We start from the raw sequence: 17,743 nt of genomic DNA, 5'->3' as shown, positions 1-17,743 counted from the left end.
TCTAATTGGCATCTTTCTTTTTTTGTCTTCTTGTTTATTCTGTTCAAGACCTTCTAAAGGCGTCTGGAATGCTCTTGCGACTGTTAGCTAAATATGTGTCCGCCACACTTTCTGAGCGCTGTATCTCTACAGTTCTCAATGCTTATATGGTAGGGTGATAGTGAGAAAGCAGCTGAGACTCACAGCTCTGTCAGGCTTCCTGTGTGACCTTGAGCAAATCATTGAACTTCTGACTCCTTGCTGAAACTGAGGTAGAACATTTATTACCCAACACAGGTGTGTGAGGCCTAATCAGTTATTCCTTATAGAGCATGTTGACATTCTCAGAAAGGTGGTGCTTTACAGTAACAAAATGTTGTTACCACTCCTGCATGATTGTTTACAAGAAAGATACAAAGAAATAAAAGGTAAGATTGGTGCAACTGATATGTTCTTCCGAAACTTGAAAAGCCATCTTTGTAAGGCAGATTTGTGGGCATAACTATTTATATATCTTTAGTTATCGAGGACCTCTTTTTGAAAAGATGTGAAATGAAATATGGATGTTTAGTGGATGCCACATCCAGTGGTACCAAATGGCCGAGAACGAGACCATGAATATATCTGCAATCTACTCTGGTTGCAGAATCAACAGTCTGGCATTACTCAGTTTGGGGTTTTTTGGTTTTAATACAATGCTGAAAAAATGGTTGTTTCTAGGACCCAAAGTGTTATTTTTCTATATAGGCAGGTTTGGGTTATCACTAATGTGATTCCTCTTTGCACAGTATGGATGTGCCCTTAAACTATGCCCTGACATGCAAGACCTATGTAGTTGTTTCCTTACCTACTGTCCTCCTAAATACATTTCCCTTGTAGAAAGCCAGTGAGAAGAAAGAACAGCAATGTAGCATGGTCAAATATGTGCTATATTTTTTTTTCTCTTGTAATTCAGATGTCTTAAAAATAGTTGTCAGACTAACAAAATTTATTGCAATGCAATAGGTGTGATCATCTTGAGAGTTGAGTGAAGTACCTTGACCTGGAGGTCACTGTGAGCTGTTGTGCTGTTAACGATGACAGGAAAAGTTACTCTTGAAAATACCCTCCTTAGCACTTAATGTGATACAGGAAGATACTCTCACTACAAATGTTCTCCGATTTCTTTATAAGCCAAGCAGGACCAGCATACAGGACTACTGCTGTCTTTTCATTTTATCTTTTACATATCTTAAGTATGCATTCAGCTAAGTTGGGTTCTCTTCAGTTGCCTGTTTCTTTGGTGTATATTTTTATTACTGCATTCTCTATACTAATATATTGAATTACATAGCATTTTTTTAAACTGTGGTTACTGGACTTTTTTCCCCTAAAATCAGTTATAGTAAATTTCAACTTTGTCTTAACATTTGCCCCAAGTTGTGGGGACTTATCAGTCCAGGATCAGATTTGTACAAAATCTCATAACAACAGATTGCTATTACATTACACAGAGATTTGGGGAATTTCACTTTAACGAATATACGAATTTTACTATCATGGGTATTTTTTGTCTGAGCCAAATTACTTAATCATATACCTGCAACAAATAAGCTATGTATTCCTGCCATTTTAAATGCCTTGTCCCCAAACAGGATGGCAAAAAATAGTGAGATTAAAGTTTCTGGTGTGCCTAGTGAACCGAAAATACAGTCTTCCTGTTATTTTTAATCAAGTCTTAGAAATACATTTTGAAAGTGTATATGGAGCCACATCTTTGGACAGTGTAAATTTATGTAGCTCTTCTGAATTTTGTAGAACTACCCAAGCAACACTGGCTAACAATTCAGACACTTCTTAAGTTCTATGATTTTAATATTAGGTTTGAGAAAAAAATGTGATAATGGGATTTTTTAATTATTATTCTCTCTGTAGAAAAAAAGAGATTCCCCCCAAATGGTGTTGAGTCTTAATGCATAAGAAAAAAAAAATTACATTTTAATATTGTATCTCCAAAGGTAGAATGACAAAAGCACTGTTAAAAATTAAGCTTTATCCATTTGACTACTGCTGAATTAAATTTAGAAGAATGAACCTTTCGTGCAGATGAATGTACCAGTGCACCTTTACATTCTGGTGGTATCACCACCAAAAGATGCTCTGATAAATTTGGTGGAGAACAAACACAACTTGCTCTGTTGGTGTGGATATTAGAGGAAACATTGTTCATAGGGGTGTGTTGTTTCAAAGCATTGTATGATGCTTTTTGCTTCACTCTCACCTAATCTGCTAGTAAACATCCTGTGCAAAAAAGTTGCAGGAAGCCATATGGAAATTATTTTGACTGAAACATTATAAATAAAACCAGTAAATAAGTCGTGATCAGAAAACTACTTTTCCAGATGGAAAAAACAGAAGTTCCCTTACAAGAAAGGTTTCCATAAAATTCCAGTCCCTGAGGTATTTTTCCTTCACTAAGTGCCATACCACCTTCTAAGTAATTGGTGGATCTGGGACAATATGCATAAACATTCCTCTGAAACCACAGTCTTATCAGTAGTTCCAAATATGTAGTGGAAAGGTTACACTAAAGTAAAAGCAGCGGAGAGCACCAGCTTTTTGTACAAAGTGGATTGGATGAGTCCAATTCTTAGTATCCCTACACAGACTGAATAAGGCAGTGATATGACAGGGATCTTTTTTATTAAAAAAAAAAAAAAAATGAATAATAGTTAGACAAGATAATAGCTGTGCCAGTGACGTAAACTCCTTCCACTTTCAGTATTGAACGCTAAGGAAATTGTATGATACAAACACTGTATGATATCATAGACAGGCACATAGAAATCATGATTCAGAGTCCACACGGAACAATACAGACATAAAAAAACAGCAGGGTTATGGTCTGCAGTGTGTGCGTTCTGGCCACAGGCACATGTTGCAATGCAGTTCAGGTGGGATAACAGGAATTGCAAAGGTGCAAACAGCTCAAAAGGAGCAGTTAAAATTTATTGCTTTGATTGCTACAGGGCAGCAGAAGTTCTTCTAGCAGTAAAACCTTAGGATTTCTGCTAAGGTTCCTATCCCAAGTATAAAATAGAGCAATGCAGAAGTAAATAGTATTGGGCTGAATTTGGCTGACAGTTTCCTAGTTGCAGCTGACAATTGTTTTCTAGTTATGTTTAGTTTGTCACAGTGTGCTAAGGTGGTTTTTTGGTAATTCAGTTTCCTAGTGGAGCTTCTTGGCAGAAGTGTTATTAAAGGCCATCCCAGAACTACATGGCTCAGATCAAAATAAAGCTATGTACATTAAACTTTTAGCCCATTACGAGTTCAGTCACAGCAACATAGAATTCTGTGCTTTGACACATCGTTAAAAGTCAAAGCTGTATTCCAAGGTATCTTTTAAACCAGGACACAAGGCCAGATCAAGAAAATGAGGTCAATCAGAGATCAAACTGGCCTCCTTGGAAAACAAGGTTGTGCCAAGAACAAGCTATCAATTTGGGATTAGCAAGCTTTCATTCTACGCAGAATTTCATTTGCAGTTGTCCCTCTGTGCAATACAACAAAGTAGCACAGATGGTGCAGTCTTTGTGATCTTCTGTGTTTCTCATTTTCAGTACTTGTGAATTCATTGCCTACAATATTCATCGTACTTTTAAGTTCACTGATGCCCTGTAAAATGCATAGGACAGAGTGGAAATGAGATTCCCTGCTGGTAAAGTGGAAGTCAGCTGATGGCACAGTAGGCTACTGGACTCATAAAGGAAAAATAAAAGCTAATGTACAACAGTTTTTAGAAGCTCTGAAACATTAAAATCTTGCTTCTTAGGGATGGGGGGGGGGTGGTGGTGCAGGAATTGAAATGGCAGGATATAAAGAAACCTCTCCTGTCCCTATAAACGTGACCAAAGTTTAGTTCATATGGATGCACTAAAGAAAAGATACATGATGACAGTGCATTCCAGTGAAATAGAAGATGGAAACTTTCCGTTCCTTCCTACTCATATCTCCTTTTTTCTCATTGCTTTCTTGCATCATATGGAAGGGCTTTTTACCAACATTGCTTCATCTGTTGAACAACCAGTTCTTCATCAGCTTTAGAAATAAGGCTTGCCAAGCCCTTATCAACACCTTTCTTTCAGCTATTATCACATACCATATCTTCATAGCTCAGCTGACTGTATTTCATTAAAGCAAATGGTGACTGATTGATCCTACTTTCTGTCCATGTTTTAGTCAAAAGTATTTCCACCTTTTTTTCTTCCTGTGCCCCAAAATAGGAATTCAACATACTATATATGTAAAAGGCAACATGATTTCCCTATTTTTTAGAGTAGATGACTGGAACAGACAAAAGCTTTAAAAATCATGCAGAGAAAACTGGGCCATATATTTACACACAGTTTTGACAGCACAAACAGAAAAGAAGCTTTGTATCCACTCCTTTAGCAAGTCATCACAAGCAGTCTAAAGCATGTGCTAATGAGGCCATCAAATTTCACAATTTGTTCCCTAAATCTTTTCAAATGTAAATGTAGACTTTGGTTGCATAACTTAATATGACCATTTTGAAAATTTTAAATCTTGGTCATTCAGATGATAGTTTTAGGTGATAGTGGAGTTATTCCAATACAAAATGCTAGGGTGAGCACTCTTACCCATTAATGGTATTAAATACTAGCATTCACTACTGTTGCAAAATGGTTAATATAAAATAGAGTTCTGAGTAGAAGCTGCAACTCAGAAAATGATAAAATAGAACAGGAAGTTTGTCAGTATACAAATTTTACATTCTATAAGCTGTCTTTGAACAGATCAGTAGAGAAAACTTAGTTTGTCTCCACTGCTTTCAGTACATTTTCCCCATTCTAATAAGATACTGGTAAATGAGAACCTGAACTCTGCAGTCTAAAACCCTAGGACTTACCTGGACTCAGGCAGCTGTATTTCACAGCAAAACTCTGAAGAGTAGCCAGACGCTTACAGGAACATCAAATTACTGCAGGTCTGTCTTTTAGAAACTGTTTTATGAATTCAGACAGGCATCCAATTTGTTCTCGTACTCCAGTTTTTGGGTGCTGCTTCTAGACAGCCTAGCTTTTTATTGCCCTTGTCAATTACAAAGTATCTAGTGTACAAATTTTAGTGTTTGTATAGTCAACAATTTAATCAGCCCTAAATAACCCAGCTGCCTCTTCCACTTCTCACTTCATGTTGTTTGTAAACAAAAAGCCAGAAGCAGAAGATACATCTCTAATCGGATCTCAGCTCTCTTGTCTTTGTAGATACTGCATGCATGTTCATGTACCCATATACTGCCCTCTATTAAACAAGAGAAGTGAAGATGTCCAAAAGCCATCACTATTGGGCATTTGTGGGAATAGAGATTTTTTTTTCTTTATTGGTTATCTTCTTTAACAGCAGACTAAGGAGGGGGAAAACTGTTTTCATGAATGCAGTCATTTTAGTATTGATTTTAATCATAATACTATTTAGTCTTTAATTTCTGTTTTGTTGATATGAAGAGAGGAGTCTGAAACAAAAACTCGTATTTAAGAACTGACATTGGGTAAAGTTTGGCTCTGCTGTGGATTCAGACTTTAGAGTGGACACTGCTCTGAAGGTTTTCATGAACCACACTAACAATGGAGTTAATAATGTGACTTGTTCATTTCTTAGGAAAGATCCAGCTGGCAACATACAGATCAGATTCCCCTTGCAGGCCGGTTCTGCTGGCTCAGAGGAAAAGGGAATGGGTGCAAAGGCAGCATACTCAGCCCTAATAGCTGAATGCCTTTTGGTGCAGATGTTCTTGGCCAGTCATTTCTAAATTAGAAGGACGCATTACCACATCCACAGAGGCCTATGAAAGTGTGCTTTTGTACTATCACAATTCTAGGATTGGCAGTATCTTCTAAAATGAGTGAACCAGGGCTGATTTTGAGAGATGCAATGCCCATCTCCTATTATTTTAACTGAAATTCCAGTAATAAATTTCAGAGCCCTTTTCTGAAGTAAGTAGGAAAAAGAGGCTGTCCAGGACTAAAATTAGAAACTAGGAATAGGTCTCGATTCCTTTGCTTTTCTTTTTCTATAGACAAGGAGAAATCCTTTTCATAAACTTTAAAAAAGACCTTCTATTCACCAAATTGAGAAGTATTAATTGTTTTAAGAGCAAATACTCTGTGGATTATATATTCCTAATAGGATATCATTTTTAGTTGACAGGTGGCATTAGAAATCCTTTGTGGGTAAGGGCCAGTGCGTATTCACACTTTTCTTATCAGCAAGTAAGTTTGACCTTAAAATTAAACTCTTTCAGAATGAGTTTATATTTTGGATTATGTCAGTTAAGTATTTTTAAAAACTAAAGGCTGGATTACAACACACAGAACCTTTTCTGCAGTTGGAATTGATTATCCCCATGGCTGGTTGTACAAGAAAAAGGCCATGGACTTGCAGGGCATAGAAGACAAAACTATTTTCATTGTCCTTAATAGCTGTTCTCCCAGTCAGATTTGATACACACTGGTAGGGTCTATGCAACACTTTTCTACTTCTGTCTTTTGTGCAGTATTAAGTATTTACTAAATCTGGGGGTTTCAGTCTCCAAGACAACCAGCTGACATTTTCTTTTCATATACAATTCAAAGGTTAATGCTGGTTTTTTACTGTATTTATTTAAACTTTTGTAACCCTTGAGAGAAGGCACGGGGGACTTTCCATTGATAGCTTACTTCACCTCTAACAGTATAAAATACATTTGAAAATTTAAATTGGTAAGAGCCACTGTACAAAGAGGGTACCTATCAACATTTCCAGAAAATGATGACTTTCCTCTCTTAAATAAAATTGACTAGAAAATGCATTTTTCAAATTTGTTTTGTTTCTGCATGGCAGTTATAAACAGGCAGTTTAAGCTATAGTATACATAATGTGTAAGGAACTTTAAATGCTTGTGAAGTATGGAAATAGGCACAGTATCAAAGACAGGAGGACAATCAAAATACTGTTACTACTTGTGTCTACTTTCATGATTATCTGACACTTGTCTGATCAACAAGCATAAAAGACTAACTCTCCTATTAAACTACATTTCTTAACCACATAAGCACATAAAAGGTGAAAAATCATTTTCTTTTTTCGGTTTTCTTGGCAGCGGGGGGGGTGTTGGTTTGGTTTGGTTTGGTTTTTTAGTGAAAGGTAAGTTTATAGCATATCCTACATAAGTTCCTGAGAAGGGGTAAAAGGAGAAACCGGGAGAAAAGTCACTTTATGCTTATATTTAGAGCTAGTATGAGATTTGGGGTCCTTGGTTGTTGTGACTGTGTAGAACTAGTGCTGACTTTTACCAGCCTTAGTTATCTGGCTTTCCCTGGCATTCAGAGATGAGCTAAGGGAAGCTGTAACTTCATCTGAAGAGAGATGTCTTCCTATTTTCTCTTCCTCTGAGCTTTGCAGTTAAGACCTGTTGGTGCATTATACCAGCTGAATACTTAGGCTCTAACTTTGTAAAGATTAAAACATACACTTAATCTTACACGCTTTGAACAATGTCACTGAAGTCAGTAGGACTACGGTTAATATCCAGAGGTCAACGTGTCTGAGTCTTTGTAGGGCTGTAATTTTAATCGGTAAATGCCTTAGAACAGAGGTCTTAATAGAGGTTGTCCGGTGACTCTTGTAAGGGGGTTGGAGCTGCCAGTTGTTATGGCAGGGCAAACAATTAGTAAGGATAATGTACGTATCAACAAGATACTTCTGGTCAGAAATTAAATACAGCTATATATAGCAAAATAAAAACATATACTTAGGATCTTGATGAATGACTGAAAGCAATTAAGGTACCATGTTCTAATGAGTTTGCATTCACCATCTGAGCCACAGGAAGTACGCTTGCTGACAGCCCCTGCCACGCACACATACGTCCCTCACTGCAGACATGATGTGTTAGCTTGACATGGCTGCAGCTAATAGATTTCCATTTCCAATTTCAGTGGGCAAGGAGCATGCATCCAGTCACTTAATTCAGCTGACAGGTAGTAACTTGTTATGCCATGCTAACTCAAGTCATGTGCAATTGTTTGATCATGTCCTCAAATATTCTGTGCATGTTTCTTTGTTATCTCCTATTGCTATTGATTATTTTTATCTTGTTCAAGCTTCACACAAGGCTGAGAGAAGAACATGAAATAAAATGATATGGATAAACAAGTAACTGTAAAGTAAGCTTCACTGTGCATTTACCATATATCAGCTGCTATTCTGACTGAAAGCGCAACCTGCCTGAACTGTGTTTTCCATTGAATAATTGTCCTGGTTTCAGCTGGGATAGAGTTAATTGTCTTCCTAGTAGCTAGCATAGTGCTATGTTTTTGAGCTAAGTATGAGAAGAATGTTGATAACACTGACGTTTTCAGTTGTTGCTAAGTAATGTTTAGTCTCAAGTCAAGGATTTTTCAGCTTCTCATGCCCAGCCAGCAAGAAGGCTGGAGGGGCACAAGATGCTGGGAGGGCACACAGCCAGGGCAGCTGACCCAAAGTGGCCAATGGGGTATTCCATACCATGTGACGTCACTTCTAGTATATAATATAAACTGGGGGGAGCGGGATCGCCGGGGGGCGGCGGGGGGATCGCCGCTCAGGGACTAACTGGGTGTCGATCGGCAGGTGGTGAGCAGTTGCACTGTGCATCATTTGTATATTCCAATCCTTTTATTATTGCTGTTGTCATTTTATTAGTGTTATCATTATTAGTTTCTTCTTTTCTGTTCTATTAAACCGTTCTTATCTCAACCCACGAGCTTTACTTCTTTTCCTGATTTTCTCCCCCATTCCACTGGGTGGGGGGAAGTGAGTGAGCGGCTGTGTGGTGCTTAGTTGCTGGCTGGGGTTAAACCATGACAATAATATATGCACAGGGAGAACTGCCTGCACATATCAGTCTGCAGTTGCTTACTGTCCAATGGAAACTGTTCGTGTGCCTTAAAATAGTCTGCCAAGGTCAGTTCAGTAAAAAATTCTTCAGTGCTTGTGTTTAGGGCTAGACCGTGGATAGCCATCAACAAAGTACATATTAACAAAAAAAAAAAAAAATATAGAATTTACAAATTTAAGAGTTACATTATGTCTGTTCTGTTTATTTTCTTCCCCCAGATTTGTAAGAGCAAAGCTAAGGAATCCCAGCAGTATTATCACAGCCTATCTATCCGCCAGAGTCTAGCTATCAACTTTAACATCCAACAGGACTGTGGCCATTTCCTTGCTGAAGTGCCAGTTCGTCTCCTTCCATGGGAGGATGCCGATGCACCAGAGGTGGAAGAAGAAGAGCGGGAAGAAGTAGAGAAAGAGCCAGAGCAAAAGAACAGAGACACTCCTTCCAATACAGAGGCTTCACAGAAAGACAGCTCAAGCAACCAGGGGACCATCAGCAAGCCACGCAGCCGTGTTGTGGTCATCACGCGGGAGGTCCCATACTTAACAGTGGCCGACTTTGTGCGAGAATCTGCGCCCCGCCATGCGAAAAGCCCAGATTTATATGAGAGGCAGGTCTGTCTACTCCTTTTACAGCTGTGTTTGGGCCTGGAGCACCTGAAACCCTATCATATCACACACTGTGATCTGCGGTTAGAGAACCTGCTGCTGGTTCATTCCAGACCAGGAGGCAGCCCTCTGATCTCTGAGTCCATGGAACCCAGTCCCAACACTGCTTGCCCAGCCAGATTAATAGTGAGCAATTTCTCCCAGGCCAAGCAGAAGAGTCATATGGTGGATCCTGAGGTCCTACGGGATCAGTCCCGCCTGGCTCCAGAAATCATCACTGCAACGCAGTACAAAAAGTGTGATGAGTTCCAGACTGGCATCCTCATCTATGAAATGCTGCACTTACCCAATCCCTTTGATGAGAATCCAGAGCTGAAGGAGAAGGAGTATACTCGTGCTGATCTCCCCAAGATTCCCTGCCGTTCCCTCTACTCTCAAGGGCTTCAACAGCTTGCCAGCTGCCTGCTGAATCCCAACCCTTCAGAGAGGATCTTGATATCAGAAGCCAAGGGAATCCTTCAGTGTTTGCTTTGGGGTCCACGTGAGGACTTGTTCCATGCTCTAAGTACATCTTCCAACCCCTTGCGGAGAGATGCCGTACTTCAGAACTGGCTGGATATAAAAAGGACGCTGCTGATGATCAAGTTTGCAGAGAAATCTTTGGACAGGGACTGCGGAGTTATTCTGGAAGACTGGCTTTGTTGTCAATATCTGGCTTTTGCCACTATAGACTCACTTCATCGCATTGTGAGAATCATGCAGCAGCACTAGTTTGCAGAGCCTGTTGCTTTTCATGAAGCACCCCTCACCTCCACCCCAGCCCTCACTCCAGCCTGCCCTAGGGCTCACACTTTGTACAAGTGTTAAAAAATAGCCTAGATATCAAAGCCAGCAACTCTGAGCAAATAGGTTCTAATTGGAGAAATTGCATCCTGTACCCAATATGACAGAAACTTTACGTTTTTGCCAGGCCTGTTAGGGATTGATTATATATACATGACTGCATTTGGATCAGACAGTATGTAACTTGATTAATATCTGGCTGAAAAGGAGAGCAAACTTTGATACCACTATTCCTAGCACTGCAGTAAACAAATTGCCCTCCTTTTCTGGGTACTCTCTGTCATTTCCGTATGTAGCATTGGTTGGTGAAGAGCAGTGACCGTAAGCAGAGACGGATTAGTTGTAAGTGTGAGATGAATGATCCACCATGCCACAAAACACTCATCTGCATCTATTCCACATACAGTGCAAAATTTTCTCTCAGCTTAGTCCCCCCTGAAGCGGGCTGGACTCCTCCTTCCTTTGGTCTCAACCAGTCAGATTCTGATCTTTCTCTTACACTTCATGCCTTCTTTTTTTCCTGCCCAGATGTGGTTGTCCTGCTGACTGCGGCAGGTGTCAGTGGGCAGTAAGCATCTGTGTTCAGGCCTCTTTCCTCCTTCTCTGCCTCTGACTCACTGCCTGCCCATATCCTTTCTAACCACGGATCCCTGATGTCAACAATGCTGCCTTAATCAGACCATTACCCTTAGCTTAAGACCTCTGCATTAAAAAGCAGAATATGCACGCTTTGTCTATCCCATTTCCTACATGACATTCACCAGTCTGGACTGCTGATGTACTGTAGCTATAACCACGTTTATCCAAGAACAATACAACACATGGTGGGCAATTGAAATTCCCCTTCCATCACAAAAGGTACTAAAGCCTGACTTGAAATGGATAGGACGTACATAACCTTCTCTGACAATCACTGCTATGAATCGGGGATGAAAATAACAGCCACCTCTTCTGTTTTATTTTGGTCTGCTCTTGTCACTTGTGCCATATTGCAAAGTGGGACTGAAATTGGCTCTGCTGGTATGTTGGCAGGAGATAGAAATGTTTAGAGCTTGTCTTGTGTGTAGCTAACAGGCCACATGGAGACACTTTTGCTGCAGACAACAGTTCTCTGAAGGGTAAAAACAAGCGGGGCAAAAACACTGTTGTTTAATTATTGAGGGAGCTGTTAAGTTTGGCAGCCACAACTAACAGTATTGTGATCCATTTTTCCCACAGCGGTGTTTGGCTGTGTCTCTCTTGTCTGTTGTAAATAGTGTTTTCCAATGTTGCTATAGACAACACCTCAAACATGGAATGTTGTCAGAATAGCTCAAAGAGCATTGCAGACAGAGTTTTGGACTAGAGCAGGAATTAGGATTAAAGAGACAGAATTTTTTAAAACTCAACCTGAAGGAGCTTTTCACTTTTAGAAGTCGCTGCTGACTTCCTTCCCTGACCTAATGGCTGTTTCGTATGGAACCTCTGCAGTTGTACAGACGGTATCTTTGCTCAGTATTGCTAGGCTCTGAATTGTTTCCTGAATCACTCTGAAGAATTGATCTGGATGCAGGGGAAAATGTGATACTGAATATTCTGACCCGGGTGATGGAAATCAGACAGCCCTAGTTATGAGCCTGTGCTTCTCTCCTATGGATCTATGTGCAATTCTTGTATGTATTTTTTAAAGCTGTACGTTAGTGTTCACTTTACACACCAGCCTTTACCTGATGCTAGATCTGCAGCCCCTTCCTTTACTTTCCTGGCACATAAATGCACAGATATCTATGTGTTCTTTTTATGGATTGATGTTTCATTTTAATTGCTAAAACTGTGAGGAATCAATTCACTTCAGCCTTGAAACAAATAGCCACTTTATACAGCATATGCATGCTTGGACCAGATGCACGGAAACTGAACAAACAGTCCTGCAGGCTTAAAGTCAGCAAAACTAGCTCTGGATCCACACCATACATTTGGAGGGGTTGAAATGTCTGTATTATTCTTCTCTGGCATCTATCAGAGCTAAGCTGAATAGTGTGCGGAAGCCTACATCGATTGTGCCGTAGTATAGACTGTCTTTGTGACCTTTCTAAAGATTTTTTTTGAAACTTCTGATTATTATTCTTTTGTTTGATTCACCTGTATCAGTGAAGGATCAGGCAAGGATAAGGATAATGTATTTTAATGTGATATATATTTTTTCTTTCTCTCTTTGGCAAAAAGGTTAGGATGGCAGCGTTGATGCAGAAAAAGAGGACAGTGCATTAAAAGCCCAAGTGCAATGTATGTAGTTGAGGTACTTCCACTACATCAGGAAAGAAAGTTTCTACATTGCTGCTGAGCAGCTCGTAGAAGAACCTTTACAAAGAATCACACACACATTCAATGCAGCCCTGCTTTATCTGGACACAGGAGGGCAATGCTCTCATAGCTTAAATATACCAAGCATGACAAGTCACTTGCATACTATCTACTAGCTATTAGTCACAATGTGTTGAGCTACAAGTAGGGCTTCTTGTTCACTGTGGTCTGGTTTTGTGTTTGTTTTGTAATGCATGTGCGCACATAACTTCTCACCTAACTCATATAGGCCGTATGAGCAATTCTTGGACCGCTTGCAGTTGCAGTGGGCTCATTTCTTGAAGCTGGTAGGTGTTTCCGTGTTTAAGGACACATGTTCTCAGTGTCACTTTCATGTCAAAACGCACATGCAAAGTTGAATTTTGAATGTTTTACAACCATACATATTTAATGCAGCTGGTCCGAAGCCTTTGTATCTCTAGCTATCTAATTTCAGTTTGTATCTTTTGTGATGAACCAATACTCATTTTAGCTCTGCAGTATAATCAAGCATGGATAGATGTTCACTACCAATCTCTTTCTTGTGCAGCACTGGGTAAACTTTAGCAATTTGTAATGTTGTGTGTTTTTTTTCTTTAAAAAGGAAAGAATGGTCAAAGTAGTCGAACACAATCTGGCCTGAGCTATTCCTTGGGGAGCCTGAGGCTGACTTTGCAGATACGCCCATAACTGATGATTGTAACTGCGTTTCTGGTGGTTCTCCCTCCCGGCAACAGATTGTGCCACATAAATATACAAGAATGTATACATTAAACTGATTGTAAACAAATCCTAAGAATGCTACAGCATAATTGCTAAGCAAAAGGAAAAAAACCCGCTCTGTTTGTAACTGGGATCCTGTGTATGACAGGAACAAAACCCCTGGCTGTGCATGTTATAACTTACTTGAATATGTGCACAGATCTTGAATTATTTTTTAGCAATGTCGCACTTTCAGTTGAGCTCAAGAAATAGGAAGAGCTGCAAATCTAAGATAACAGTATTGACTGTAAATATATATTTTTCTATTAATAAAAGCTGTCATTCAAATATTTTTAACATGAACTCTAAAGATTTTTCCAGTGGAAACTAATTTCTGGAAAAATCAAATGCTTGTTTGAAGAATTATGATGAGTGGTTTCTGATCCTATTAGAGCCATTAAAAACCTCTCTGATGTTACAGAGAGAGCACAGTGATTGGATTCACTATGTTTAGTGCCTTGTCAAGAAACTAAAATGTAGCTGGTCAGTTGTTTGAAATCTTATTCTAATAGCCCTAGAAATAATACTGCCCACACTAAGATGCAAAAGACTTTACAAAATTAAATGCTGTACTTTATATGATACTGAGTTATCTATTCAATGAGATTTGGTTTTGGAGTTTATGTGAACAAGTTCCTTTAAGTTGCTTGTAGTACAGCACAAACCTGAAGAAACAAAATTGTGGGCTTTCACATTTGGGATCTGCACAGGGAGAATAATAGTGGATAACAAGTCAATTGGTCTAGACTGACCACAGCATCAGAAGAAGCCTATTGCTTTGACAATCTACTGCAGACACAACTTCTAGGAGATGAGGAATCTGATTAGTCTGAAAGAAGCAGTGAAGGTAAGATGTGCTGCTCCTGCTGTAGGTAGTGGATGTGCTGCTCACCATACTCTGTGGTGTGAAATGCAGACCTCTGTTAAAACATGAGTTCTAAAAAACTAGTCCTGAGATATTATGGAAAATGGTTTTGGTTTGTATTTCTTAAATGGGAATTACTTATTCAATAATTATCTTTCAAACCTCAGATCTGATCCAGTCAATATGCATAACCAGGTGAATATAAAGAGAATCTACTAGTAAAAACTTGCCTACAAATTTTCAGGAATGAGGGAATCCAGAATTTTATTCTGGAGCCTCTGGAATGTCCAAATGTAGAAGTCTGGTCTCACATCAATATTCAGATACAATGAAATCAATAACTCAAGCTAGGGTATCATGCTGCTGGCCCACAGACAAGAATGCATGTAGCATTTACAGAAGTGTTCCACCTTAAATCTTTTATGCTCCACACATCCCGGCAGCACCCGCAGGATATGAATGGATTATCTTGACATTTTAACACATGGGAATTCCCACATATTAGAGAGAAAAATATATTCTTTAAATAAATCACATGTGTGTTAGGGTTCAGCTACTTGGAGAATTTATTCAGCAGCTTCACACTGTAGGTCCTTAACTTTAGCACGTAAAAGTAGTATTTGCTGCTGAAATAAAATGTATCTGTTTCTTAATTCTTGTGCTGAGATGCCCTACCTAAATTAATTTTTTTTGTTTGTAATAGCAATTAAATTCATATGTAAATAAAAATTAAATAGTCCTGTTTGTTTAAATCAATTGTAACTTTTCTGAGGGATACAATGGAAACTGAATCAGACCTTTTAATGCACTTTCCTTTCCCCCTTTCCCCAAATAGGAATTAAGCTGTTTCTCTGTAGAAAAAGTACATGACCATTATTCCCTGCATGACTAGGCCACCTATTTTACTCTGATTTTGCAAATGTAGTGTTGGTTCTTCTAAAACTCCTGTAAAACCTAAAGCACAATCACAGCCCTTCAGTCCATGTAGAGAGAGATGTGATGATGATTTAGTTATGCAGTAAGATAACATCAAAGAAGTGCAGAATAGAATTTTAAATACCTCTATAAAAATACACCTGTGGAAATATTCTGTAAATAATCATCTGGATTCCAAACACTTCAAGGGAAGAATAAACAAAAAATACTTTTCAGAAGAAATCCTGGGGAGAAATTTCTTTAGGGCACCTTCAACTCCAGAAGGAGGAGCAAGTCTTTCCCACTGCTGCGTTGCAGAGAATTTCTAAGTAGACATTCGTATGGATTTTATTATTCACCTGGATGCAGTATTAGAAGGATGGTGATTTTGAATAGGTGTAGAATGTAATTTAAATAATTTCCTGTAAGTCTCCTTGCATTGGTGCTCCACTCAGCATTTAGTTGGAAACCACAGAATGCTTTCAGATCAAGCAAAGTTGCCAGTGAGAAACGAAGTACTCAACTTACCTGTACATAAGCATTTTACCACTCTACAGAATTTGAGAATTTGGTTTGTACTTCAGACTATAAAGACTTTTTTTTTTTTCCATAAATCCAAGGGGAAGATTTCAGGGATTAAGAAGAGGTTGGAACTTTTTTTATATGGAGGAAATATGTGTTCATATATCAATATATACATACATATATATATGAGTGCGTGTGGGCATGTTTTAATATATATGTATGTATATGAATTTTTGTATCCCAAAAGTATTCTTTGCCCCTTTTTGCTTGAAAATATATATATTATATATTGTATATATAATATATATTTAAGAGTGTGTAAATTTGAATATAGTCATTTCATAAGTAACATTCTCTTCAAAAATTACTCAAAACTGTTTCTTTGTCCTTTGGCTTGTTGGTATTAGAAGGTTTTGCAGTCGAAATCCTTGGGTTTTTTTCTTTTAAAACTTAATTATGCTGAGCATTTAAGAATATGTTCTTGTTTTTAATAAAAGGGGGAAATTTATTTTTAAATTAGGGATTCCAAAATCGATGGACTTTTATAAATGGGATTTCTTTAAATGCCTTGAATAAGGGATTTTTTTTTTTTTTTCCAACTCCATTCTTGTAGGTAATTTGTATTTGGAATTCCTGGTTGCATTGCTTTATCTGGTGCTTCATATTGATATTTACACATTTTTATATAAATAAGTATATAAACTTCAAGCCTTCCTTTGTGATCAGGGGCAGTTACACTCTGGTTTGCTGTGGTACTTTGCTGTGTACTCTGTGGCATTCATGTTACTGTGTAAATAAACTAGTTTTATTACACTCAAAATCAAACTTGCAGTTGTCTCTTTTTTTCTCTCTTCCTAGGCAATTAGACAAAAATGTGTATTTCCGAGGAAAATTCATGTGGCAGGTCCAGCAAAAGGTTTTACTGCAAGAATAGCTGGCTGCTTTGCAGCAGCAGCTAGTGTGCAAGCGTGGCAGATACAAGCCTCGGTTGATGAGACTGATGCTCAGCACCTCCAGCCAAGCCACCACAGTGGCTGGGCATCCCAGCTGCAGGAATTGCCAGTGTTTGGGACACTGCGCCACCTCCCATCTCTGGTGTTTTCCCCAGAAGTCTCACGATGGCTGGCACTATTTTGGCTCCATCTGGACAAGTGGCAGCGGCAGCCCAAAAATAAACTGGCCACCAGCAGCTGCTGTTGATTGAACCAGTGTCTTGTAAGGCTTTCTTGGAGAGAAGTGACTTGACACATTAATGAAAACAGAGACAGCCTCATGTCCACACTGGGGCAACTGTTATCACTAAAGGAGCTGAGCCAAAGTTAGCAGTTTCCCTAGTGTGGACAGGGCTTAGATGACCTGCTGTGAAGGAATAAAATGACTCTTAAATCAAATTTTTATATGCTGTGACAAAGCAGGATGCCTCTAAGGCAGTTGTCTGCAGTGGAATTCATTTTGTGTCTGATCCATTACCTTGAAGCATCCAGCCTGATGGAGGGTCTGTGAAAAACAGATGGGATAATGTGCATCTTCCATGATCATGCAGACACACTTCAGTAGCAGTGAGATCAAACAGCTCAATTTCGTACCCAGATTTGATAGGCAGCAGTGGTGGCTGCAGATGCTAATTTATTAGCGTAGAACAGATGACGCTGTATACATCAGAACAATGCTGTGCTTCTGCATGACAATCACACTGCTCACAAATACTCTTTAAAAAAAAAAAAAAAAACACCACAAAAGAAGCACCTTGAGGGCTCTACTCCTCCCACAGTTACAGTGGCTTTGCACAGGTATGTCATCAATTTCAATGTGATCAGAATTTGTCTAAACTGTAACTACTACAGGCCTTTCACATTTATTCCTTGGACACTGTTGCAAAGCCTTTCAAAAACAGTTTAAGCTATTGTCCTCATCCTTTTTAAAAATACAAAGCTAACTGACTCCAGAGGTGTCAGTAAATATGCCTGACATTTTCGCTTTGCCAGAGTAATCCCTGTTCACTTC

At 38.9% G+C, this 17,743-nt stretch overlaps 1 protein-coding gene across 5 annotated transcripts in view; it reads left to right on the top strand.

The window, feature by feature from the left end:
• Positions 1–16,564, top strand: part of PEAK1 (pseudopodium enriched atypical kinase 1) — a 128,412-nt gene extending 111,848 nt beyond the window's left edge. For all 5 annotated transcript variants that reach the window (XM_052807192.1, XM_052807190.1, XM_052807191.1 and 2 more), the window contains one exon: positions 9,121–16,564. In XM_052807192.1, coding sequence (XP_052663152.1) covers positions 9,121–10,278 — 1,158 coding nt within the window. In that variant the 3' untranslated portion in view covers positions 10,279–16,564. The remainder of the gene's footprint in view (positions 1–9,120) is intronic.
• The last annotated feature ends 1,179 nt before the right edge of the window (positions 16,565–17,743 follow it).

Source organism: Harpia harpyja, chromosome 14 (assembly GCF_026419915.1).
Source record: "Harpia harpyja isolate bHarHar1 chromosome 14, bHarHar1 primary haplotype, whole genome shotgun sequence".
NCBI classification, from domain to species: domain Eukaryota; kingdom Metazoa; phylum Chordata; class Aves; order Accipitriformes; family Accipitridae; genus Harpia; species Harpia harpyja.
The sequence above is the reverse complement of the archived record's forward strand: the minus strand, read 5'-3'. Positions and strand labels throughout refer to the sequence as shown.